Source organism: Leptinotarsa decemlineata, unplaced genomic scaffold (assembly GCF_025532065.1).
Source record: "Leptinotarsa decemlineata unplaced genomic scaffold, Ldec_3_MD MMD2_tig00026328_RagTag_RagTag, whole genome shotgun sequence".
Classification (NCBI taxonomy): domain Eukaryota; kingdom Metazoa; phylum Arthropoda; class Insecta; order Coleoptera; family Chrysomelidae; genus Leptinotarsa; species Leptinotarsa decemlineata.
In genome coordinates, this window is record NW_027412688.1 from 7676719 (window position 1) to 7702166 (window position 25448).

General features: G+C 36.5%; 1 protein-coding gene across 3 annotated transcripts in view; it reads right to left on the bottom strand.

Annotated features, from left to right (window-relative positions):
• The window catches only part of LOC111507889 (uncharacterized), a 32301-nt gene that overhangs the window by 4388 nt on the left and 2465 nt on the right, over nt 1-25448 (bottom strand). Inside the window, exons 2-7 of one of the 3 annotated variants that reach the window (XM_023163269.2) lie at nt 24096-24301; nt 15529-15728; nt 11673-11849; nt 5516-5594; nt 938-1101; nt 449-602 (exon numbers count right to left, since the gene is read on the bottom strand). In XM_023163269.2, coding sequence (XP_023019037.1) covers nt 449-602; nt 938-1101; nt 5516-5594; nt 11673-11849; nt 15529-15728; nt 24096-24301 — 980 coding nt within the window. Of the gene's footprint in view, nt 1-448; nt 603-937; nt 1102-5515; nt 5595-11672; nt 11850-15528; nt 15744-24095; nt 24302-25448 lie in introns of all 3 variants that reach the window. The other 2 variants (XM_023163268.2, XM_074181973.1) reach the window with 2 other exon arrangements.

Here is a 25448-nt window from a genome sequence, read left to right on the forward strand (position 1 = left end):
CTGGGTTCGAAATTTAGTCACAAGCTTCCGAATAGCTCCCTCAGTAGGCCGACGAAACTGCCCATGAATTGGAAGAAGTGCACGATGCACTTTCTTCACCTAGCATGAATTTTGATAATAAAATTCAATAATTTGCAAGCGTTGTTCATTCGTAAGTCGATTCATGGTCAAGTTATAGACCAAACTGAACAAGTTTGACAATGACACAAGACACGATTCACGCGTGATCTGTCAAAAACAGTCTTGCCAAAAAGATACCAGCAAAAAAAATCACTCATTATTTCGAATATTTTTGAATATGCTGAATATCGACACCTTCTAGACAAAGTTGACCTTCTCTGTCGCAATTGTCGATTCAATGATCAGAGTATGCAGGGTAGAGCTTCTTGTATAAATAATGTGTTCTATCATTTCTCCCACCTTTCTTTGGTACCCCGTTGATACTCACATGTACATAAATTGGCTTCTTTTTTCTAACCAGTTGAAGTTGTTCCGAAATTTTGTTTCGTTTCGATTCACTTGGTAAAAGTTGTACATCAAAAAAAGGAGACAACATATCAATAAAGTTCCAACTACTATGAAGAAGAATAGCACGTTTGCACCTGAAATAATAAACATGTAGGAATTAACTTATGAAGAAAACTACGAAGGAATAGAATGGCCACAAATCTTTTTGAAAATTTCTCTCCAACAGTTTTCAACCATTGAAATGCCACGACAGCTCAGGTGTTCGTCGAAATTTTCCCCGTGGAGTCTGGCCTTTCTACGCCTTAGTAGAAAACATCTCTTGAATGAATTCCCATGAAGTAAACGTTTGAAAAGGTTACGCAGAATTATGATAAATAAAATTTTGAAATCTGCATTCCTAACATCTCCAAAATATTTTATAATACATACACATTTTCATACGAAAGACAAATAAATCCACTTTGCTCACCCTCAAAATTGCACATCTGATTTCCATTTGATTTTATAAATGGATCTGGGAGATCTGGCTCTCCCGTGGGTATGAGAGATATCAGCAAAATTAGTATGGGTATTATCAATGTAGCAGCTATGTAAAAACGAAACCGGTCATCATTAGATTCTTCTCTGAATCTCCTACAAAAATACATATACATTATTCATCTCTGGTTGGCTCAACCTACTGAATACTCATTTAAATAATGGTTGAGAAACATCTTTGAACGTACTGAGAAAACAAATATTTAAGTAGAAAAAGCCGGATTTCAGATCACTTCCACTCCCCCACTTTTGCCATCACCCAGTCGACCAATCAGAAGCTACCGCGCGCACAGCGGAAAATTCAACTTCCATAAGGGGTGTGTGAGTGTAAGAGTGAGAGATGACGACGTCGACGATGATTAGCAGGGTATAACGTTTTAACGTGTTATCCAAAAGGCCAGAAGAACAGTGAGCAGTATCTTCGCTAATAATAGTCGTATCGCTGCGTGCAGTACGTCAAATAAAAGGAAAAATGCAGAATTATTCGAAAAAAAAAAAAGAAGGTGCAATATATCCGAATGGCCCCTCCGAAGTTTTCAAAAGAACACTAAACTTCTCTGAAGAGGTGAAATACCTTGGTACTATCCTCGACATGAAACTAACATGGAACTCCCACTTACAGAGTAGAGCAAAAAGAGCATATGTGGCTTATAAGCAATGTCAGAGGACAGTGGGACGCGCATGGGGTCTTTCACCCCGTGTGGTCACCTGGATCTACACTGCAATAATAAGACCTATGTTAACGTACGGAGTCAGTGCATGGGGACCGAAAGTTCTACAAGCAACGGCCATCCAAAAATCATATCAAATACAGCAATTGTCTTGTTTAAACATCACAGGAGTCATGAGAACAACACCAACCGCGGCAATGGAATTAATTACGGGTCTAACGCCTCTGGACCTGTACGTTAAGGAGGTTGCGTTAATGACTATGTTACGATTGCGCACGGGTGGTGCAAACCTCGAAGTAGGAATGGGTAAATTGAGACTGAGCCTATGGCGAGAAGCGCTTACTGCGCAACCTCTGCTGCAGACAGCCAGTGATGCAATTGAACCCAGGTTTGTTTTTTATAAACCCTACAAAAAAAACACGTTCAGCGCGTGAAATGAAAGATAAGTTGATGCAGAATTTATCAACAAGGAAAAAACAAAGCTAGCGCAACATGTCAGAAGGTCACTAAGCCGTTAATAATAGTCGGATAGTCACGAACAGCACGTCAAATGAAGAGAAAATGATTGCAGAATTTATCGACGAAGAAAAAATTAGGATGATGTGACATGTCAGAAGGGCACTAAGCACTATTTTCACTAATAAAAGTTGCATCGTCACGTGTAGCATATCAAATGGAATGTTTGTATTTTCATCAGTACAATCACCTGTTATTCCTTAAATTTCCCCACCAACAACTACTTACCCTAATTGGTCCTCGAAATAGGTCATCGATTTTGTCCTTGGTCTTTGAATGGCCGACGTCACTTTGTATCATAATTGAAAAATGAACCTTCATACGAAAAAGCATAGAAATTAATCAACTTCTGATAATGCTAAATTGGTTAGCAAAACGTGCGTCTAGAGACCGTGAATGAAAATTGTTGAAACCCCTTTTTTTCTTCGTCGATGGATCCAACTCTTATTACCGAAGATGCGGCTTAGTGAAATTTTAACCACACCTTTGTTTTTTCTTCGTCAATAAATTCAACAATTCTCTTTCATAAGCTACACTTGAAGATGCGACTATACCAGTTAGTGCCCTTCTGACATGTCACATCATCTTAGTATTTTCTCTGTTGATACATTTTCCTTTCATTTGACGTGCTGTACATGACAATCCGACTATTATAATTTTTTCTTTATTTTTCTGCATTAATTTCCCTTTCATTTGACATGTAGCGATCCGACTATTATTAATGAAGATACGGCTTAGTGTCTTTCTGGCACGTTGAAACGTTAGACTCTCCTAATCATCGTCGACGTCATCATCTCATTACAATTCAATTTTATCTCCATCTCTCTCACACGTCAAACCGTCCTCTTTCACTCCTACATAGACATACAGACCTCTTATGGAATTTGAATTTCCCGCTGTATGCGCTGTGGCTTCTGATTGGTCAACTGGGTGATTGCAAAAGTGAAAGAGTGGGTGGTCTGAAATCCGGCTTTTCCTACTCTTTTCGAATTGAATTCGGAACTTTCACCTCCCTCATCATCCCTATGCGGTAGAATGTCACAGCCCAGCTACCATCATCTGTCTTTCACTGACGTCCTGCTGCTGGATGAAAAATTATCTGTGAAGTAACTTGCATAATTGTCTGTCGGATACAATTCCATGTCCATCTTGGCGTTAGCCAGGAAGGTAGTTGTAGTAGGGACGTTGGAGGAGGTGAACTTTTCGATTCTAATTTAAAATATTCAGACTCATTTTGACTTTTGTTGTTCAAGATTATTCACATAAGGGTGATCACATGAAAACAATGTTGACATTTTTTTGAGACCTAACAGCTGTCAATTGGCTAAGAAATGAGATTGGTGAAGTTTCAGCTCAATTGTATAAGGTTAATCCGTGTGTCATCAAGGTTGAAATTTTAACTTTTTATAAAAATGTTTTTTTTTTTATAAAATACCTAAAAAAATTGTAAGATTCAATTACATCTGCTGTCCAGATTTTGCTTTATATATTGGTACATAGAAAAAGGGTGCAGTTAAAACTGTTTTCGAAGTGGATACAGCACAATCAAAATTGAAAATGATTAATTTAGGAAAAAATGAAAACAAAATGATATACTAAACCAGAAGAAATTATTTTTTTGCAGCATCAACTGCTAATTTATTAGCCGCGTACTTGCTATTTGTTCTTCAAAATTCATCTATTATATCTGCGGCTTTCAAAAATGTAATCAGGTTTCTCAACGTTCGTTTATCATCACATAGAATTTCTTTCATTGCCTCAGTTATGTTATGTTGTCTACTGTTTCCTCATATTCTGGACATTTTACAAGTACTGTTAGTACTGTTTGGCATGTAATACATAGAGGTTGTTGTTCTCCTAGGAACAAGTAGAGGTGTGTCATTTTTGTATGACCGATTCGCCGACGTGTGAGAACAACTTGTCATTTTCTGGTCAATTTCAATGGTGAGATTCGCTTGTTCACACTTGGTTTTGAGAATTTCAGTTTCGCGTCAGTTTCATTCCAAAGAGTCTGCCAGTCAGATTCTTCTTTGGTTTTATTATAATACTTCAGATCTTCTAGGTGGAGTGGTGTATCTTCATGTTCGTTGGAACTATCAACCATTATAGCTGCCTTATCCACATCCTCGTTGTTCTTTATGCCACAATAACTTGGCACCCACATGAAGCTGACAGCTCTACCACTTTTCTTCATAATATGAATTCTGACAAGAATAATCCTTACAAGGGGGTCAAAAGTAAATTTATTTTGGATCGATCTTATGGAACTCAACGAGTTGGTACAAATTAGGAATTGAGTTTCGTTTCGTGCAAATTCATAGAATAGTGAGGATTGGTATATAGCGTATAATTCTGAATTTCATTAGTTCGGACATTGTCTAATATTATACAAAATGATTTGAAATCCCTGAAAGAACTAAAAACGAAGAATTGAAAATGAATAGATGAAAATAACAATTATATAAAGCAAAAAAACTGAAATGAAATAATAGTGAAATAAAATACAATTGAAAATAGAACAAAAAATAAAAAAATAAAGATTCCAAACCAAGTTACTTCACGACGTTTCGATTGTTAGTATACACAATCGTTTTTGGATGATGACTGGACTGATTCCTCCGAAAGATGACTATTTATGGGTCATTCGAGTACTTTCACTTATCTCCGCTTTCCATTTTTCGCTTCACTGGTTTAGTGGAAGATGACTTTTTAGCGAGAGTTGGCCATTTCTCTCTTGATGATGGGTTTCCATATGTTGCGTATCTCTACGCTAGCTTGGGTAAATACGTTGTTGGACAACATGCGACTTCTTTGAATTTTCTCCTAAATCAATGCTGCTCACTGTGTATGATCTCAGCTTGGGACCACTCGATGTTATGGTGATGGGTCCAAACATGCTCTGCTATTCCTGATTTGCTGGTTTCCTTTCGCTTTGTGTGTTTCTTGTGCTCGGCAATGCGAACATTCAATGGACTCTTAGTTTCACCGATATAGGATAATTGTAGTTCTCATTTTATGAGAAAAAACGGCGATTTTAAGCAAAAAAAATTTTACCAATTCCATCATGATAAAGGACGGGTTATCTAATTGAGCTGAAACTTTCCAAATCTCATTTTCTAGACAAATAGCAAATATTAAGAAGGTCTCGCCCTATTTACATATCCAAAACCTTGGGGAGTGGAGAAACCAATAATATAGAGGGAAGAGGAGCACAAATGTTTGTCGATAATACGAGTATATATGGTGGTACTAGCCAGGTATATAGGTGTTTGCCGATACCTGTTGTTCTGTGAAACTATAAACCATTTGAACTTGTAACTCACCTCACCATGATCATAATCTCAAAGCATTGGCATGTTAGCCAGCTAAATGCCGTTATAATCGAGAAGGAAAATAATCCACCTGAAAAAATGAGAAAATGGAATTTGAAGTTGAAAATAGATGATATTTCGAATAGGCTGCACCGGCCGAGTTTGAAAAATAACATTGTGTGTACTAAGTAACGTATTTTGACGTGTGGATAACGAATCCAGAAGAAAAAACCGGTGGTCCCCTCACTAATAGAGTTACACCCCTCCACCTTTTTTGCACAATACAAATCAAATAAAAATACCAATATTTATCTATCACATCACCTTCACATTTTATTTCACTTCCTTCGAAACTATTTGGTTTAATAATAAACATTTTTTCTATAAATTTTTTATCAATTGACGGAGCTATTTTTTCCGAAATGTCACTAGTGTATAACCTCACAATGTTTTTTATAGGAAAAATATTGATTACCAAAGTAAAAATGGGATGTGAATTTGATGTCGTGAATAAATATTTGGTTGTTACCAAAGTTTTGTCTGTTTTAATGTCATGTGCTTTTGTAGATCCACATCTCGTGGGTATGAACTAATCAATAGAGAATTTTGTTCTCTGTACACTTTTCAAAATTTTATTTTTTCACTACTTCTGAGCTTATTAATGTACGATATCGATGAGTGATTTTAGGCAAATTTTTCTCTATGAATTCTGTTTAAAATCTGTTTTTCCTTAATCAGCTATCGCCCCCATACGAACGACAACTCTCAGAAGTTGAGAAACTTGTGCGAGCTAAGGACTAACGAGGTCTTACCTTTTAACGTGTGATTCCTAACACGGTTGCAGAATCATTCCAGTTTCAACAAGATAAATTCTCTAGAGAAAAATATCTGGTCGAGGCGGGAATCGAACCCACGGTTTTCCGATCGTGAGTTGAGCGCACTACCATCGCGGCCAATTCCACATTCAAATTGAACCAAAAAGCGCTGCCGAAACAGCCCGAAAAATCAACCAGTGGATAGTGTTTTGGAACCCACTGTTCGACCTTGGTTTCAGAAATTCTGTTCCGCATAAATTTGCCTCGAAAATAAGCCCATAAGTGGTCGACCTAGACGAGGATTTGAGGGCCCTGAAGGAGACTGACATGATAAACGGTGGGTGTGATGGCGGAAGAACTGGCCGTTCGCTCTCATGGTTTGAAACGTTAGAAAAGTGAGTGTACCACAATTCGAACGATCGCCAGAAATGGTCACGCTTCGAAGTTTGTTCTTCTTTGCTTTTGTGCAACCAGAACTGTTCTATTTTGGATTAGATTGTCACGTATGATGAAAAGTAGATCATCTATAACAGGAGACATTCAGTACAGTTGACACCAATGAATTACCCAGGCACTTCCCAAAGGCAAAAACCTAATAAAAAAGACCATGGTTACTGTACGGTGGTCAGCACCTGGTGTGATTCACTATCTTTCTGCAACCGGGCTAAACTATCACAGCAGAGTCCTATTATGAGAAAATCGACGAAATCGTCAACAGACGAGTGACGATCCTGATGCTTCACGACAACACCCATCCGCACGTTCCACAAATCACCGTTCGAAAATTGAACAAATTGAGTCTCGAAGTTCTGCCTCGCCAACCATTCTTTCCCGAAATCGAAATGAATGACAAGCCCTTATCAAGCTCTAATAAGGTAACAATGACATTTCTAGGGCTTTATTTTGATGAGCACCTTGACTGGAAGTCATAATGTGGACATATTATTGCCAAGCTTCACTCAATGAATTACATAGTCAGGAACATGCGTAATTTTTCAACCAGAAAACGGGTAATAACTCTTTATTCCGCTCATATAGACTCCCAACTTAGATAGTATGTCATGGGGTATGTCAACTAGGTGTGCTGAGATTGTTCGCTGCATGGCAGCGAACAATATATTATATATATTAAGCATGTATGTATGTTTTCCGAAACAAAAATAAGTTCACGCTCAATGATAGCGTGCACAATTATCATACGAGAAAGGAAAAAGATATACATTCTCAGACGGTCCGTTTATAGCAGGGGATCCCACGATGCAAAATGGGGATTTACTCGAGCGTCATTGAGACATATTACGTTGTAAAGCTAAGATGATAAGAAGAAAAAAATGTTTTATAATATATACCTTTTCATCGGTGGGGAAAGCAGCTATAGATTTTTAAATATGTAAAAAAATACTGTTGCATGGACTTACTCGAGCGCGCGAGATATTGATAGCATCAATGTCCTACTTATTTTTAAGAATGTTGGTATGTTAATCTGATCGTTTGCATGATGTGGGTGGTTGTACGTAAGGGTTGAAAGTGAAAAGAAAAAAAAATGCAATCTAGCGCGTCAGATTTTCTAAGGGGGTGTTAAGTGCAACAAAAAAAGCTCTCATTCAATAATCTGAAGATTTCGATCTGACGCAAACTCGCGGCCATTATTATAATGTGCAAAAAAAATTCGCCATTTTGAAATACTCAAGCGCCTCAGATTAAGATATATATGTATATATGGTTCATCTTTATGTTTTAGACGTGCTGTCTCATAATCTGACGATTATCTAGACTAATCTAGACGGATTCGCTTAATCTGACAAAAACAATATTTTTAATTTTTTTTTAAATTCATTGAACTTAATTAATTGAAAAGCCCAGGAAATGGCATGCAAATAAATAAGTGTATATTTTTCAAGTAGAATACTTGTATTTGTAAGAAAATAATTTTTTTAAAATGATCAAGAAAATCAAATTTTTTATAATCAATTGATTAATTAATGAAGAAAAGAGAAATGAAACTTTCTATGTTTTTTACCACTTTCATTTGTAGGTAACGTTACAATATACAAGGATATTTTCAAACTTATACAGTACCTATATAAGTTTGAAAATGTCCGTATAGGACGAAACTGCAGTACGTTAGTTACAAATAAAAGGGATAAAAAACATAGAAAGTTTGATTTCTCTTTTCTTCATTATGATATCCTACATCATAGTAACGGCTACATCCATCAATTAATTGATTAATTAATCATCATTTTCATCACGAACGAGTCTCTGTGATCAGCTGTGATGGCGTCATGGCAACAGAATTCAGAGTGGAGACGGAGTGAGAGAATAATAGAGAATAGAGAAATAGAAACTCGGAGATGTAAATATAGGTATCACACAGCTGCACGCATTAAACTTAATCGGCGAATTTTTGTTATTTTGGCTTGCGGAAATCGTCAGATTATATATTTTTCGTTATCCTTGAATTATTTCCTTTAAAATAAAAAAAAATAGCCACGCTCGAGAATGTCGCCCTCCCCTTCTTTACGCCACTCTGAAATTGTCAGATTACTGGAATATACACTTTTTAGCAGGTAATTAACTCGCCCTACCTTAATCTGACGCGCTCGAGAATTTCTGATGATTCATTTTTTTTACTAATCTGATCCTTTATCCCTCACAGGTGGCCTCATATATGGGGCTCATATTTGGTGGAGGTACTTAACCGGGTACAAGGTATCCCCCTGTATATTAATCTGCCGCGCTTTAGTAAATCCCGAAATCCCCGCTTGGGCTCCCCTATTATTAAAGATGAGTAATCAATCCCAAATAGCATGGGAGCTAGATTATTCAATAACCTCCCACCTCAAATGAAAGGAAAGGAAAGTTTAGATGTTTTTAAAAAATTATTGAAACAGTTTCTGTTGGAAAAATGTTACTATTCAGTTGCTGACTATCTGAATGAATGAATTAATGAATGTAATCGTTTTAAATTGTTGAATTTTTCAAGTAGGTGTATGTATTATGTATTTTTATATATTTTTATTGGTGTAGAGCTATGAAAAAAAAAACCTCTCGCCAACCACTACCATCTTTTCGAGTACTTCGATAACTACTCTCTCATCGGAAACAGGACCAGACATAAACGGCCTTTATCGACTTCATCGAATCCCGAGTACTCAATTTCGAGTTACATTGGCAAAAGTGTAGTGATTCAAATGGCGCTCATTTTGATTAAATTGAATGAGTATTCACTGAGATCTCCCAAAATAAAGTAGACTCATGAAAACGGACTTAATGCAACCTAATACTTGCGATTCTATAGTTTGGACAGTTCTTTGGAGGACTGTAACTTTGAAAATAATGTAGTACATCGAAATTTTTCTTTCGGATTCGCAATCTACTTTATCGAAATGTATGTTTCGATGCCTCATTCAATATTCAGTTGTATTCATTTTTAGAAAGCTAAAAGCTCCTATTGAGTTATCAAAATAGCTTTAGAAGCAATAAACCCACGACTAGAGCAATTGCAAACTTGTGTACGAACATCTACATCTATATCACACGTTAAAAGGTAAAACCTCGTTAATCCTTAGCTCGCACAAGTTTCGACTTCTGAGGGTTGTCATTCGTAGGGGTACGACAGGTAGTTAACGAGTGAACGGAAAACATATTTTAAACAGATCCACGCTGCATCAAATGGGAAAGAACGGCTGATAACCCTATACTTTCATCTCAGTAGGGCATTTGAAACAATCACTCATACACTCTCACTTGATACATTGTAACGTATTGAGATGTGGCAAATAATTGGGTTACTTCATACTTGAAAGATAGGATACAAGTAATAGTCATGAATCAAAGTAACTCAGAACCGAGAGCAATTAATATCAGTCTACCACAAGGATCTATCTTAGGTCCCGTTTTATTCATCGTCTTTATGAATGACATGGCATACTGTCCCAATGTAAAAAACATATTATTATGTATGTTGATGATACAAATGTACTGGTCTCAGAAACTAACACATGGGATTCAGTGGAGAGGGCAAATATCACCGCAAATGAATTTCATAAATGTTGTCTTTATAATGGGCTACTAGTAAATGTATTCAAAACTTTTTATGACATTTATAACTCAAAATGTGAACAATTATGTTGGTTATCTGATAAAAATCGATAATGAAAGCATTTAACAAGTGAATTTTCTTGGAACTATTATGGACCATAAGATGACATGAGAGGAACACATCAATGTTCCTGCGAGAAAATTAAGCACTACGTACGTTATAATTAGACAGCTACACAGAACACTGTCTTTGAAAGTATTAAATTGGTATATTAAGGACTTGTCCAGTCCTTATTAACTAACATATGGTCTCATGTTTTGAGTCAATTCAGCTCATGTCAATAAAATATTTGTTATGCAGAAAAAAATTATTAGGTCCATGGTGGGAGCTCATCCAAGGACTCCATTCAAACAATTATTTTCACAGTTACGAATTCTTACACTGCCTTCACTGTATATAATGCAAATTATTGTAAATATAAAAAACAAGAAGCTTCAATCTTATCAAGTAGTTTTATTCTCAAATATTCAACTGGAAAGCGTGAAAATTTACGTCAACTTTTCTGCAGACTAACGATTGAGCAAAACTGTTATATTTATCAAGATAAGGTGTTTTAATCGTTATAAGGAACGCTCTCCACAAATACCTGGAAGAAAACGTATTTTATTCTTCATATGAATTTTTTATGTAAGTGTATGTACATTATTATATTATTATTATATTATTTTATATCATCACTATCATTAACGTACTGATATTTTAATGTTTTCTTATTGTACAATTGTTCCTTTATTTATGAACAAACGGTTCTTCTTTTCAGTATACACTTATTTTATGTTTGTATTTTTGTTATTTTTAATGTAAATTGACTTTAAATATATACTCATTTTGTATTTGTACTGCTGTAGCTTGTAGGTTCTGTTATATAAACAATAAGTTTATATGATGTGCCTTTTATGCAATTGTATGGACTTCGGTGATGAATAAATTTGATTTGATTTGATGAAGTAACGTAAGAACACACATTTTTTTTCGGTGAGGGCGCCTATCCGAAATTTTCCCAACCCATACTAACAACAAGGAACCAATCGGCTTCGTTAAGAAGCCGGATTTATTCAGTAGAGTTCGAATAAGTGTGCGAATGGGTCGAAGAAACCCATTCACTTTGGACTACCTGCGTACCTACCCAAAAATTTTGTAATCGAGGTTATTTTTGAACCAAAATTTTTTTCAGAGAACATATAGAGAAATTATAAAAAAATAGATATCTGAAATCTCATTTTTTTGATATTTACTTCACTTCACTTACCTACAGCCTCGCATCCTGTATCTCCGTTCATTGTTTGAAAAGTCACCAAAAATGAAAATGTGACACCCATAGAAAGTGCATATCCAATGAAGCACTTCTTGTGTATTTCTTTCACCTTAAGTATGAACCAGTAAATCATAGCAGAGCAAAAGTAACACACTGTGGATAAAATGAGAACTGAAAGAAAAATAATTATTGAAGAAGGTCCTTTGAAAACAAAGATAGATAGATAGATTGATAGATATACTTTATCAACACTCATGATATACACAGTTGTACAGCACAAGTCAAGCAAAAAATAATTGAAAAACAAACCAGAAAGTGATATGGAAAACATGTGAAATATGAAAAATGTCACGGTCATCAATACAAACACTGATATTGCTAATGCAGATATGCACTACAAATACATGCGCACATGATCATACTGAATGCATACATTGTAAATTGAAATATCTGAAACGAAAGAAATTTATCAAAAAATTGACGAATAAAGACTTTTTTTTCGAATTACTTCTGACACAATCTTCTCTTGCCAGTATGTGTAAATTATGAATGCATAGTGCTGTCTTTTTACTTTTTAACTGACTCAGTAATGTACGCCTATGGAACAGCAACATAAAAATGATTCATTACTCAGCTACTTGAGGAAATTGACTACAGTAGATATTGAGAAAAAATGTTGAGAATGAAATCTATACCAAAACGTTTGTTTTTATTTTCAAGACTAATTTTGCACCGTGTGGTTATCACGGCGTTTATCAAAAATGGTGTAACTTGTTCGTTTACAACATTTGTTTCTGATAAAGCGACCTACAAAGGATAAAAAGGTACTTTTATTTAACATTAACAGTATTAACGAATTATTCCCACAGGGTCTGAGGAAACAAAGAAAGTTTGGCAATTCATTTTCATATTCTCATATAGTATTTCCAATACCAATTGGAACAGCAAAAAATAGTATGTCGACATAGGCGTCGGCATATTATTTTTCAGTGGTAGTTTTTCAGTTACTTATTCTTACAATCATAGCAATTGATCACCCCATGAAAAAGTTATCTCAACTGAATTTTTCCACCATAGGTAATTATGAAAAACTTCGAAATTTAAGGTAGTTGATTTCCGAATCGAAAACTCTAAAATACAATGAAAACACAAATAATCACACTGGATTCTCGTCAAACTTATTTACAAAATAATAGAAGCCAACAAAATTGCTAGACAAATCAAAATTTTTCTTCGCTATATTCAGATGAGGTGGAATCATCATTGGGTTGAATAACGATCGGATTCATGGAACTTTGCACATAATATTTGTTCTTTCACACATCACTATTACCTACTTCATTCGCCACTCGCCTTATATTGTCAAGCACTACAGCATTCAAAGTCGGTGACTGATTACATTTCCGCAAGCTTTCTTTCATTGTGGCCCAAACCATTTCAATTGAATTGAACACACCATAGTATGGAGACAAACGTAAGAGAATATGACCACGTGTTTCACACATCAAATCAATAATATACTCTTTTTTGAAATTACGTTGGTAATACCTTTTTCGTTGGAATCTTTTCGGGTATTTTCTTGTCATGATTTCGCATGAAATCAACAATATCTGCTTTTTTGTGTTATTGTTTGGTATTATAGTCAATAACCGAGAATGATACGAAGCGTTATCCATAACAATACTTAATCCAGTTTGGAGGAATATTTGGAAGAAGCTGCTCACTAAACCAGGTTTCGAATAAAGCCGCAGTCATATCTTCGTGGTAATCAGCAGACGAATCTTTTATATTTCTGGCCGACAGAAGCAAAGCTTTTCCCCTTGAAAAAGGTGTGTTCAAAGCACAATACTTGGTTTCGTCTACTCAGCCATATTTGACAACATCATGGGTGTCAAACCAAGTTTCGTCGAGGTAGATTATATGTCTGCTGGTTTCTCGGTAGCTTTTCCTTCGCCTCAAATATTCTTGTCGGAGTTGAACAATACGTGTCGATTCCATTATGACCACAATAATACACCTCGTAGAGTCTCTAAAGATTTGTAATTGTAATCGGGATAGTCAAGTAATTTATACCAAATCATTTCAAAGGTTGGTACTTCATTTTTTTTTTTGGTATATACCATAAATTGTTCGCCGAATCACATCTTTTGTAGCACCATCAACGTTTGCGAATTTTCTATTCCTTTGTTTTTGTTTCATTGCATGGTCAATGACATCCCCTATTTCAATGACTCGAAGAGCTGTCGAAAGAGATAGTTTCGTTAACTCGCATATTCTATTCACAATAGCATTATGAGAAGTATGACAGTTTTCCTTCTTCAAGCATTCATGAATATGTAAAATTACTCGCTGAACTTAAACATGTATGTCCTTATTTTCAAATTCCGGACTCCTGTCGATTGACACAGATTCCTCACACGTAATGTTATCATTTGTTTTAAACCATATCTCTTGTTGACAAATTAATTTGTATATTTAGGTATATAAACAGCTAACCCTTGTAGTCAGATTCAGTATCAATTTGCTTCTCCTAAAGATGCTAACCTTGTTAACGAAACGCGCGTCGAGTGCAAAAATATCAGTTTGGTGTTAGGGTAATTTATCTCTAGAAAAAGTATTCAAAAATCGGTTTGCAAAACCATTCACTACCTCACCTAACTCCACGATCACACGGCACTGATAAAGAAATATTGTGAAACGACAAAAATTAGTATTCAGCCAGTCCAGTTAGCCGAGCCTTTACTCCTCAACTACATTTGATAGCACGTTTACTAATTATCTGGGCGACTAGGGGCCACAGGCAAGAAATGTTTATGACTCATTTTTTTATTGCCATTCCAATTGGGAATAGATAGACTATACCTCATCTTATATTTTAATACTTTTTTTAGTGTTCAACAAAAATGTATGAGTTTCAAATTTACTACAAAATTACTACAAAAATTGTCATGGTAACCAATTACTGTTATGGAAACAATATTACTTTTTACAATGATTGTGAAAACTAAAGAATGAGCAGGATATAATTTGAACAATTTGGTTTGTCAAAAGTCAGACTGTATAACTATAATTTATTTAATAAATTTATAAATGTAGCCGTTACTACGTCGTAGGTAATCATAATGAAGAAAAGATAAATAATTGAACTTTTCTATGTTTTTACCACTTTTATTTGTAACTAACGTTACTGCAATTTTGTTCTATGAGGACATTTTCATTATTACATTAGCCATTATATAACTCCACTGTTGTTCATAATATCATAATAGAGGTACTTAGCAACGCCACTGTTGTTCTATTATTACTCTATTATTACTTACAGTGGTGTTATATGAGGGCTAATGTAATTAATCATTGTATAAGTATAATGTATAAGTTTTAAAATGTCCTTATAGAACGAAACTTCAATAACGTTAGTTACAAATAAAAGTAGTAAAAACATAGAACATTTCAATTATATTTTTTTCATTATAATTTATTTAATAATATTGTAATAATATTTTTGAGAGCAGCGTACCTCGCCCATATCATGAATAACCGGGAAACTGTTTTGGTGAATCAAAAAAGCAATCTGGAAGAGTAGTTGGAAACTTTCAAAAAACAAGATTTTCATCAAGCTGTTTCATGAGAATGAGAGTGTTATAAGAGAATTGACTCAATCTACAGTGCTTTATTTCATAATTGTTCAATCTGTCGAGTTGTTATTTTCGTGTCACTTTCGATGGAAACAACAATTTGAGATTTGTGGAATTTTTCCTTAAAAATAATGCAGTTAGGCAAAGAATCAAAGTTCATATTGCAATAAGTGACAAAATAAAAAAAATTTATTAAATTTAACGATCCTACTTACAAGGAAGATAAACGAAAATCACTTCGGCAGTGTTCACATTCTCCCCAGATAAGCATACAAAAAAAGCTATTTTCCCATTAGATTCAGATGCACAGTATTCTTCAGAAGAAATGAAGGGAAGCACTGGCTTGCCATTGGAGTGTTCAATGAGGGAAGCGTTGGAGGTGATTCCAAGAATATGCTCAAATTTGTCGACAAACCTGAAAAATAAATCACTACATCAATTCTAGAGTCGATCCTTCAGAAATCCACTGATTTCAATATGAGTTTACTTGAACGTTCATCTACGTCACCGAGTTTGAACTTGTTGAGCGAAATGCCTATATCAAAGCCGCAGAGATCAATTCACACCTGCTGCGACACAGGAATAACCCAATGGACGGGGTTTTCTCCAATAACATTTGAGATGTTGGCTTTTTGAAGCACCTTGACCTTTTCCGCTTCAGGTCAAGTGGGCTGAAGTCAGAAAGTGAGGAGTTCATCGTGTTCATGTTCATGACAAAAAACAGGTGACCAATTCATCAGAACTACGCATTTTCCAGCTCCTTTCGATAAAGCTATTGGGTTAATTCAAAAGTATGGTCCGTTTTAATGTTATGTGTTTTTGTAGCCCTATTTCTCAATAAATATGTATTCTACTGTATCGTGATGTACACTGATCGATGGAAAATGTTGTCCCCTATTCATTGATGTTGTTTATTTCATCCAAATTTCAATTTTTTGCATCTTTTCATCTTTGTATGATATCGAACGATTCTTGGCCAATTTGCTACAAATTCAAATTGAACCAAATCACCGCCAAAACAGCCTAAAATTTTGTTCCGGAGATGTAAGCCTCGAATCTGTTCCCCGAAGTGGTCGACCTACAGGAATCCAGGACTCTAGTGGTCCAGGATATCACAAACTTGTGAGATGGCGGTTTTTGATGGTTGGAAACGTATTGGACACGTCAAATAGCCCCAAGATTTTAACAATCGACAGTAATTGACACGTTTTGAAGTCTGAACTGTGCTTTTGCGCAACCAAAGCTATCCTGTTTTTGATGGGATCTTCACGTTTGCGCAACCAAAGCTATCCCTTTTTTGATGGGATCGTCACGTTTGATGAAAAGTGGATCTTCGACGACAACAGGAGCCGTTGAGGTCATGAATAACGCCATTGCCTTTGATGCCCTAGCCCGTAGGCCTTAATCAGGAATCTTTCCTCTATCTAGCGCCACCACTGCCAAGGGAACCCAAGGAAACCTACTCCTCCGTTGAAGACAGTAGTTAGACACCTAGGCACTTCCCAGAGGTGAAAACCCACCAAAAAGCCATAGTTACTGTATGATGGTCAGCGGCTGGTGTGCAGAGTTTTATCATGAGAAATCGACGAAATGTACCAAAAATGACGTTAGCAGCAACCGGTACTGGTCAACAGAAGGTGTCTGAACTGCTCCACGATAACTCTTATCCGCACGTTTAACAAATCACCGTCCGAAAATTAAACGAATTGAACGGCAAAGGTCTGCCTCAACCACCAGAACTCTCGCCAACCGACTACCATCTTTCCAAGCACTCCGATAACTTTCTCACCGGTAGAACCTTTCCCAATCAGGATCAGGCAAAAACGGTCTTCGCCGACTTCATCGAGTCCCGAGTACCCAATTTTCATTCCGACGGAATTGAACGACATGTGTTACGTTGACAAAAGTGTACTGATTTTAATGGCGCTCACTGAGATATTACAGTTTGAAGTGACTCATAAAAACGGACCCGGTAACTTCCCCTTCGACAATTCGTTGAAAAAATCTAAAAGATTACGTTTCGTCTGCTCTTGACATATCGCGGCGGAATGTATGTTGAAGAAGATGTTATCAATATGCCAAACCTATTTTACAAATATGAAATTGGAATTCATTTTCCGACCGTAAAAGAACCTAGTAGGCACTGCAAGAAAACAAAATGAACGGTCTTTTCAGTCCAACTTTCTGTGTCAAATAAAATTTACAGTGTGGACGTAAATAGTCTCCACTCCCTCCCTTTTAACCCATAAACGGGGCAAGATATCAAAGTTGAACAAAATTTTTGTGGTTCAAAGTTTGCTCACTTTCGCCACTTGCTCCTCCAGAGCTCAGTTTTCCACTTCGCTTTCGATCTACTGCGTCAATTTTGTGATATATATAATACAGGGAGCCCTTTGTCTCGCCTCTATAAATAAATATCTCACTCTTGTTGCTCCCAAACCCCCAATAATTACAATTTTAAAACAGATTAAATTCGGACCCGTTGATTAAAAGGTGAGGTACATTTGTCTCGGTTGCCACAGCCTTAGCTGGAAGGGTTTTTCCACAACCAGGAGGTCCCAACAGAAGAGCACCTTTAGGAACTTTCGCACCAAGACTCTTGTAGTGCTCAGGTCTTTCGAGTTGATCTACAAACTCCACAACTTCTTGTTTAACTTCTCTCAAACCCGAAACTTCTGACAAATGAACTCCCTTTCCAGGACCAACGAGTGGGCCAACTAATGTAAATTTTGCCCGCCCGAGTTACGTGAATGTAGGTATCCATACTGATAGGTGGTCGAATACTCTTACTCCTTGCTAACAGAGAAATGAGTAAGGCAACAACCAAAAGAGGAATAATCAACTTCCCAGCAGTATCTGTGCTGCGTTGGAAGACGCCTTCCTCAATTAATCTTCAAATTTATTTTCATCTACCATATTCATATGATGAGTTTTATTGTCTACTACTTTATCTCTGATGGTGATTATTTCAATATCAGGTCGTAAGATTCACGTTGGATTTGAATCGCTGGAGGATAAATTCATTTGGAAAAACGTTCTCAGAAAATTTATTCCACATAGACGCAGTTCTCCACATGAAAGAGTTCTTAAATAGTGAAGTTCGAAGAGTACTGAGTTGAACATCAAAACGGTGAGCAGCCATAGTCCGTCGCTTATTTTTGAATTGTACCGCCCTTGGTGGAATCAACTGTGCCCGTGAAAGTATCTATAAAAGAGAGACAAATCTACAACCCTTTTTGATGTTCCAGACTATCAAGGTTGTGAGTGATGTTCATGTATCCAATCAGATGGATGGAATCCAGCAGCTTCAGGGTATGTTCAGGGATGGAGCTCCATAGAAGCTTCTGAGAAGCAGCATTTGCAAATCCAGTGATATTATTGTGCCGAGACATATTGGTGTCTATTTCAACCCCCTAACAAACTTATCAGAGCTTATCTTTTTAGAGAAAACGAGTTTTTGTGGTATTGAATTGAACCTGGTGACTTTTACCCCTTCAAGATATAAAACCTCCTGCTGCCGGTGAAGACGTGCATCCGACGAGACAAGTGCAATATATTGGATTCTTGTTTTTTTCCAATAAATTGTTGATATACAATAAAAAGAGGGTTGGAGACAATATGGATTCCTTGGGAACACCAGCGTTGATGGTGTTCCCAAGTATTCGAGATATATCCATCGACGGTCACTTACAGGAAGAGTTTTTTCAGGAAGCTGGAGAGACATACACAAGCCATAGGATCGAAGTTTGGCCAGTAAACCCTTATGCCACACACGGTCAAAGGCTTTTTAAATATAAGCGCAATAGCTGTTGAACCAAGGTTTGCCGTTAGAAGTGTGTTTCAATGAAAAAGTAATATATGCATTCATGTATGATAGAATAACTTCCGTGACTTCAGAAGCACAAGTTGATGGATTATTACAACTGAAAACGAACATCTAGCCAGGGAAAATTTCGGAAATTGTCTTGAAAATCCTCCCACTCAGCAGATTTGTAATGCCAAACTTTGCGCGGTTTAGCTTGTTCCCCAATATTTTCCGGTAATTCACTCAATACATCTCAGAGTAATAATAAGACATAGAGTTGCCATGCATATACCAATACAATATATATATATATATATATATATATATATATATATATATATATATATATATATATATATATATATATATATATATATATTTTGAAACGGGTATCGGATTATCCTTTTCTGTACAACTTATGGGCGAGGGGTGGCGGGTAATTAGAGGTTATGGAGAATTTGTTTACATTTGAAGTAAGTTGGACTGTAAAACAGTGACTGTTGGTTTAGTTGATAATCGAAGAGATATTATATATTTGTGAAATAAATCATTTCAGGGGAAAATGTATTCTGTTCAAATAATTCCTACAGGAAAGTTGATTTATTATTAATGATTATGGAAATGAGGCCAGTTTTTCTACCACCTACTAGAATTTTATTTATGTATGGCTTCATAATGAAACGCGTGGTTTACCCGGTTAAAATTAAATTATTTCAAATGAACTATGGAAAGCGGTACGGTTTGATATTATTATGTGATTTTATTCAAAATTGGTATCCAGGGGTCTTTGTGTACCGACATTATGTTTTTCTTTTCACTAATTCATGCTGACGAATTCTATGATTACGAAAAATCATTAATGTAATTGAAAAACATTGTATTCAAAAATGTTTTTCATATGTGTGCGATAAGTCATATTCATTCTGTGATCAACAGATTGAAAAGCTTTCTGCTCAATGTTCAGTTTGTATACTAAATAGTTATTCTTGTGCAACCGGTGTTAAATCTGTTATTGCTCACTTAACAACTAGGTAGGTAGGTCTAAAGTGAGTGGATCTATTCGACCCTCCACCGCAACCCACAAGGGTTTATTGTGGCTCACACCTATTAATACTCGGGCAAATAAACCCAGGTTCTTAACGAAGCCGATTAGTTTTTATGGTGAGTGGTCTTTCAGGTCAGATGGTGTTAGTATGGATCTGCCGAACTCTAAGAATCTGATTCGGTCCCCAGCGGGGCAGGCAGACAGAGAGAGCACACACTGTCTTCCGACAGTCCAAATCTCTGCATATGATGATTCAAATGACAGTGGCCTGTAAGAAGGTCTGTTAGACATCGTAGTTTATCCCTACTGTAGTACACCAACAGTTTGGTATCCAACTTCGAAGGCTGAATAAATGCCTTGGAGTGAGCAAATCCTGGAAAATTCTGCCAGAAGTCCATAAATCTTCTTGCCATCCAGATGTTCAGCGTTTGTTTGGCAAAGCCCAAAGCGTTCTGGTCCGATGAAGACGCTGGCAGCATTCTCCTTTGCAAGAGAGTCAGCAGCTTCATTGCCTTCCAGGCCAGTATGGCCAAGAATCCAGATCAGAGACAATCTGTTGAGTCTTCCCATCGAGAAGAGTCGTTTTTGGCAGTTTGCTACAAATTTAGACGTTGCTCGGTAGGAGCCAAGAGCTTCCAACGCCGCTTGATTGCCCGAGAATATTTTATTGACTTGTGAGTGAGGTTAGATTTATCCAATCTCTCCGCACACAATTCAATAGCGTAAATTTTCGCTTGAAATACAGTCGCAAAAGTTCCTAGGCAGGTAGATAACTCTGTCCTGGGTCTGCGACTAAAAGCACCTGCACCAGAACCGAAAGGTGTTTTTGTTTCATCTGTCAACCAACAACTATCTGCTCTTAATATTTCCTTCTCCCGGAGGTTCCAGTGCTCTCTACTCGGGAATGATACTTCATGAGGCAGTTCGTAGTTGACACTTGAAGGTATAGAGTCAGAGGTCATTTCTAGTATGCTGTGACTTCCAATGTCAACCAACAGTTTGTTGCACTCTGCATTGAATTGATTTGTGCAATTGGAAATGTGCACAAGTCTGTATGCAGTCCATCTAGCCTCTCTCTCCAGAAAAATGTGGAGAGGAGGTAGATCTAGAAGGATCTCCATGGCCGCTGATGGTGTGTTATTGATGGCACCACTGATATCCAGACAAGCCTGTCTCTGTAAGCCAGAGAGCTTCGCTTGGGTAGTTTTCTGTAAAGCCTTCGGCCACCAAGCAATTGTATCATAAGTGATCATTGGTCTGACAATCATCACATAAATAAAATGGAATTGTTTGGGACCTAGATCCCAAGTTTTACCACAAATCCTTCGACATGTCCATAGAGACAGTCTGGCTTTGTGTAGAACTTTTACCAAGTGAGCGTTCCAGGCGAGTCTTTTATCAAGGACAATGCCAAGATATTTCACATCCGTTTGACCAAACCATTGAGGGAAAGTGGTGTTAGATCGTCCGTTTTCTCCTCTTGGTGAAGGGGATTAACAAAGTTTTGCTGGGGTTGACAGACATCTGCTCCCTCAGGCACCAACTCTGAACAACGTCCAACGCGCTTTGGAGGATATCACAAGCTACCCTTCCCGACGCGGACCTTGCCAGGATGACAATGTCATCTGCATAGGCTTGCAGATCGACTTTTATTCAGTCGAGGGCATCAAGCAGACTATCCACCAGGAGCGACTACAGAAGGGGAGATAGTACCCCACCTTGAGGGCAGTCCCTGGTGACCCTGAACCTGATAGCCTCGCCTTGAAGAGTCGTAGTTGCAGTTCTGTTTACTAGCTTGGCATAAATCCAGGAAGTTATGGTTTATTCTATACTTTTCCTAGCCAGAGACAATGCTATAGATTTAGGTAGTGCATTGTCAAATTCTCCTTCAATATCAAGAAATACAGCAACCGCACTCAACAGGTAAGTTACGTTTTAGTTCTTTTTCTTTACACGAGGTTCTCGAGTTGTATATAAACAATATTCGATAAGAAATGACGGTTGTCATTTTTCTAACCTTTTTTTGGTTGGGATATGACAAATAATGGAATAATATAAACCTAATTTCAAAAATTTTATTTATAAGACTGAGATCAAAAACATGATCATTAAAAATATCAAAATATCCCCTTTCGTAAATTTTGGTCCACAAAGACGCCTAGATAACAATTTTGAATGAAATCACATAATGATATCAAACCTTAATCGTAATTACAAATATTAATTATTTCTAATCGAAAATTCTTTATATCGGACCTAAGAATAAACCACAAATTTCTTCATCTAATTTTATGAAGCAAAGTTCATTACTTTTGAATTCATGGTTATGAATTAGTTCATTTGAAATAATTTTATTTCAACCCAGTAAACCATGCCCTTTATTATAAAGCCATACATAAATAAAAATCTAGTGAGTGGTAGAATAATAAATCAGATTTTCTGTAGGAACTACTTGAACTATTTTATAAATATATAATATCCCTCCGATTATCAACTGAACCAACCGTCACTGTTTTATGGTCCAACTTACTTCCCGTAAACAAACAAAGTTATGCTGCCTTCAATGTAAGGAAGGAAAAAGCCTCTCTATTATCTTTTGTTACTTTGAGCAACACATATTTTTATGGCCAGAAGATCCCAATGGAGACCTTACGGTGACTGTAAATTTCTGGATTGGTTGTTAGGTATAGATCCATAAGACTAGCATATTCTCCATCACGGTCACGAACCCTGGTTGGCTCATTTATAATCTGAGCCTTTCGATATTATGGACATTGAAATCACCGAATCCGGAAATATCGGCACAGGGACGATTGATTTGCAGAGAGTCAATAGTGTTTGCAAATGAAGAGAATCGTGCCTCATATTGTGTATCGCTTGGTGGTTGATAAACGCAACATATGAATTTTGTGATCTTCTGTGCTCTGTTCTGTTTAAAATCTGTTTTTCCGTCAATCAGCTGTCGCTTCCATACGAACGACAACTCTCAGAAGTTAAAAAACTTTTGCGAGCTAAGGACTAACGAGGTCTTACCTTTTAACGTGTGATTCCTAACACGGTTGCAGAATCATCCCAGCTTCAACCAGATAAATTCTCTCAAGAAAAATAGCGGGTCGAGGCGGGAATTGAACCAACGGCCTTCCTGTCGTGAGTCGGGCGCACTACCACCGCGGCCAATGATATTAATTCAAACCACATAACATGAAAGTTTTGGGGTTCCAGCATTTCTTCTCGTTGGCAAGAGAGATCGCTTCGGATGAAAAGAGATATTCCAAAGTTACGTCAGAATCGGGAGTGGAAATCATGGCCGGGATATAGAAAATTAACGGGGTTTGTTGAAGCAACGAAAATTCGTCGTATTTACTTCATGATAACAAACCATATTTTTTTATACTTAATACCTTTTGAAATGAGCATACCTGAATATATCAAATTAAAATGTTACAGCAATAATTATTGTTGTTGGGAAAGAATGATTTGGCTTTCTACTTCTTGATCTGTATACAAAAAAATGTGGGAATCTTCCAAAGTATGAGGGAAAGTCAATAATTTCAAAAAATGAACTCTATACAAAATTATTAGTTTTAACAACTATTTTTGATTAAATACCGAAACGCAGGCCACTGCAGGTTGAAAACGACCCGAATACTCATAAAATATTTTGTATGCCACCCGTTTGATATACAAAATTAGGGTGGCTCCAGTAAAGTATTATAAACCCGCCTATTCCAGCTGTGCCAAATCATAAAATCTTTTTCGAACACTCTGTTGCCGTTCTGCATTCGTAATGAGCATTTATTACTTTTCACTATTAGGAAACACAGTATAGTATTCAACATTTTAATAACTGGTATAAAGTTTTCGCCTTGGATTGGCGATTGCGATTTTTTTCTGTGTCCATATGGTAAAATTCTCCATATTTATATACTTACGTTGTACCTCCCTTCGGGCAGAACCAACTTCGTTTGAAAAATGTTGGAGTAAATTTGGTTCGATTTACTCCAATATGGGTCTGGTTAGTGTCGAAATAAAAATGTTCATAGTTCACTGTTTCTGTTGTTCGAGAACAAGTTTTATTATCTACGTCAAAAGTTTCGTTGATCTCACAACACTTAGGCAGTCTCACTTGTACGTCACTCTGTAAAAAAAGTACTTGTTACAATATTTTTACGAAAACTATATCTATCTATACTATTATAAATGTGAAAGTTTGTGAGTATGGATGTATTTATGTATGTTTGTGACTTTTTCACGCCTTAACGGCTGAACGGATTTAGATGAAACTTCACATAAATACATAAGGATACATACAGGGTAGGCCATCGAAAACTTGACATGGAGATTTTGGGTACTTATCTAACAAATCCGAAAAAATGCTTAGACAAGACAATTTTTATTGGGGCGGGGGCACTTTTCCCCATTTACAACCCTTGGAATTTCAATAGGGAATAGGGGGCGAGTCGCACATCGTTTGAAAGATCTTAGAATTCTCTTAACAATGGTGTACATTTTTTTATATTTGAACGTATTCAAAAGAGTTCTTTCCGATAATTAATTTTTTCAATATTGTTAATAGCAACAAATTATTGTACGCCACTGCTCAGTTGAAATGTAAGTGGAACTCTTTCATTTGTTTCTTACGCTACTTTATTGTTAATTTTTAAGTTCTTCTCTGATAAGAGGACTATTACAATTGAGAAATGGTTAAAAATGCTGTTTCTATTTTTCATTTTTATGTTAAGAATGATATCTACATTATTACTAGTAGTGACTGCCGTAAAGTGTTGCTAAAGAAACAATGGTTTACATAACTGCAGAGAGGGTTGAGTCGATTGAACTATACTATGGAAATAGACGTTGTGCTGAGAGAACCGCTGAACTGTTCAATCAACAACATGGGAAGAATGTGTCGCGATAGTAGGTATGTTTTCGATTTAATTGCAAAATTTCTGTAGCAAATAAAAAGTGGCAATTCGAACCACCAGTAACAAATGAGGCGACACAAGTGGCACTTCTGGACCATATTGAGCTTGACCATACTTTGAGCACAAGAAAGTTAGCATTTGTTTCCGGGGTGTCACGAACTAGCATTCGGCGTATTTTGAAAAACCACAACTGAACTGAATAAAGATGATTTCGATCGACGCTCGCAATTTTGCGAGTTGTTTAGTGAACGATCGGTGGAAAATCCACATTTTGTTTTCAACATTTGCTTCAGTGATGAATGTTCTTTCTTTCTAAATGGCATAGTTAATCGCCATAATTGTCGCTATTGGGCTGATTCA